General features: G+C 32.1%; 1 protein-coding gene across 1 annotated transcript in view; it reads right to left on the bottom strand.

The window, feature by feature from the left end:
* The window catches only part of LOC108764829 (uncharacterized protein F12A10.7-like), a 4,554-nt gene extending 3,383 nt beyond the window's left edge, over positions 1-1,171 (bottom strand). Inside the window, exon 1 of the mRNA XM_018513219.1 lies at positions 1,097-1,171. Coding sequence (XP_018368721.1) covers positions 1,097-1,135 — 39 coding nt within the window. The 5' untranslated portion in view covers positions 1,136-1,171. The remainder of the gene's footprint in view (positions 1-1,096) is intronic.
* Between the last annotated feature and the right edge of the window lie 1,471 nt (positions 1,172-2,642).

Raw genomic sequence — 2,642 nt, 5'->3', positions numbered from 1 at the left:
AACAGTATTACCAACGGTAATACTTACTATATATTTGTAAAAGTAAACTTACGTTTAGTTATATTACCTCAACATTTAGTTGAAACTATTTCACTCAATATTTGATAGCTATAACTAGACTTTTTTTTCAGTGTACTGGCGACATGCAACACAACCTGTGTGACTATTGTAGAGGAGGCTTTAGATATTTCGATCTGTGTCGAGAGTACTACATCGTAGGAAGCTCTTCAAGAAGCAGTTGCACTATTTTATGTAATATTTCGCGATTTATTTTAGGAATGCACTTGAAATTTTGGAAAATTTTCAATTGATTGAACACTTATTGGTCATTTCTTTCTCTCTTTGCTGAATACGATTCACAATAAGAGTGATCCATATTATAAATGTTCAAATCAATTTTATCTACATCTTTTTCTGAAAAAACTTCGTAAGATTTCTACTACAATAAAATATATTATAGTAATGATTTTCACTTATATATTTTGATGACTTAAATTTTCTGTTTATTAACTTGTAAAGTTTTATGATAAAAATAAAGATTGAAACATAAGCAAATGTAAGAAGAGAACAACAAAAAATAAAGCTTTTGATATTTTTTCTTTATATTCGACGTTTATTAAAGCTAAAAATTTAGCTAGATACAGATTAAAAAATAATTTTGTTGGACTTTCAAAATAATTATATAAGACGCTCAAGATATTCTATAATTTATTATTATAGAATATCAAAACTTTTCGCAGCATTGCTCATACTTGAGTTTCCCTTAATTGTAATTATTTTGACGGTCCAACAAAATTGTTTTCAGATCTACGTCTATTAAATTTTTAGAGTAAAATCGTTTATTCCGTATATTTATAATCCTGACTACTCGAAGATAGTTCACTTCGAGCGATATGCGATCGATCTTAGGTACGCGAATTACGCTAATTTAATTAATCAGAGTTAATCGTATTCGTGATTGACGCTTCGAGAAGGAACGTACAATACACACGCGACGCGGATGCAAAAAAAAACCGAGAGTACAAAAAAGAAGTGTCTTCGAGACAAAAAATAGGATCGACGTCGAAGATGCAAGGGAGTCATGCGGACCACTTACGAAATGCAATGGACGCAACATATCGGAGACTGATTTCATTTCGAGTGTAGCAGGCCTTATATACGCGGGACCAACCCGGCGCGTTTTCTTGACGCAGAGGTACGCACGCACCAACACGTGCACAGGAATATCCGCATGCTTGTTGTCGGCTACCTGCGGTTTCACACGTGCGAGAGAGCGAACGAACGAATAAGGAAGATAACACGATGCCGTGCTCTCGGGACGGGGAGTGTACCAGTTGCAACACAAAGAACCGCAAATGGGAATGCCAATGCCAAGTGTTTTCGTGGGATCCTGAGATTCCGCGATGCGCGCTGTGCCGCGGAGGCGCCGAGGACGGGATCCTCGTAAAATCCGATCTCGTGATAATTTTCATTCATCGAGCCGATCATTTTCGCTAATAATTTCCTCGAATCAACCTGTCTCGTTGTGATCTTATAATGTCTTCATTTTTCCCTAGCGCGAGATATGAAATATCGAAAAATTCTTTATTAAGGACATTGAGGAGATGCTGGCGTCGTAATACCTGATGAAACGCGCATTTTCTATTTTTTTATTTTTCTTATATAGAAGATAAAAAAGAACCTTCTCCAAAAGAAAAAAGCGCAAATAGCGCTGTGGGGAAATTATAAATCTATATAAAAAGTAAAAAAAATTTTAAATTGTTTCCTCTGTTATTATGTAGATTATTTTTTAAAATTATATTTAAACGATTCTAAGTATATATCTAAACAAAAAGTAGGTTTCCATGTTTGAATAATGTATAAGAATATAATGAGACCTTCAAATTATGATTTTGAATTAAGGTAGCTTATAAAAGAAATAAGTGGATATTGATCTGTGAAGTAATGTAACCTTGCATTCATACGATATATAGGATACAGCAACAAATGCACGTAATATTTTACTTAACATATATAATATTTTATTTAATTTCTGTAATGTTTTACTTAAGAATTTATGAACATTGAATAAGTTCAGTCGTCACGTCTGCATCCTCTTTCGGTGGAGATTGACAAAAAGAAGAATACATTATCATTTCATATAAAAACAATTAAAAGTATTGATAATTATAGCATCAATTAAAGTTATTTATCTAAAACTACAATAAAATATGATAATTTTGCTGTATAAAATCATTATAAATCAGATTATTTATTTTGTTTTTTGTAGTTGATTTCAGGGCGTATTTATGGCATTTGTTAGCTTATATTAGTCGATATTGACTTTTTAGCTGACACTAAAATATTGTAGCCAAAACATTCTTAATAAAATTCTGACTAACTTGTTAGCATAAAAGATAAATGAAAATCCCATTGAACATCAACTAATGTCACGTTATAGATTAATGCCCAATTTCTTCACTTCTAGATAAGTTGTGGATAACCTTATCCAGGAGATATCTCCATTGTATTCTATGAGTCATCTCTTGGATAAAGTTATCTAGAGATGAAGAAATTGGGCATTAGACTCAACAATATAATTGTATATACGCAACATATTATATTGTATTATATTATGTCTACATTGATGTTATGTTACTGTT

This window comes from Trachymyrmex cornetzi, unplaced genomic scaffold, assembly GCF_001594075.2.
Source record: "Trachymyrmex cornetzi isolate Tcor2-1 unplaced genomic scaffold, Tcor1.1 scaffold454, whole genome shotgun sequence".
NCBI classification, from domain to species: Eukaryota; Metazoa; Arthropoda; class Insecta; order Hymenoptera; family Formicidae; genus Trachymyrmex; species Trachymyrmex cornetzi.
The sequence above is the reverse complement of the archived record's forward strand: the minus strand, read 5'-3'. Positions and strand labels throughout refer to the sequence as shown.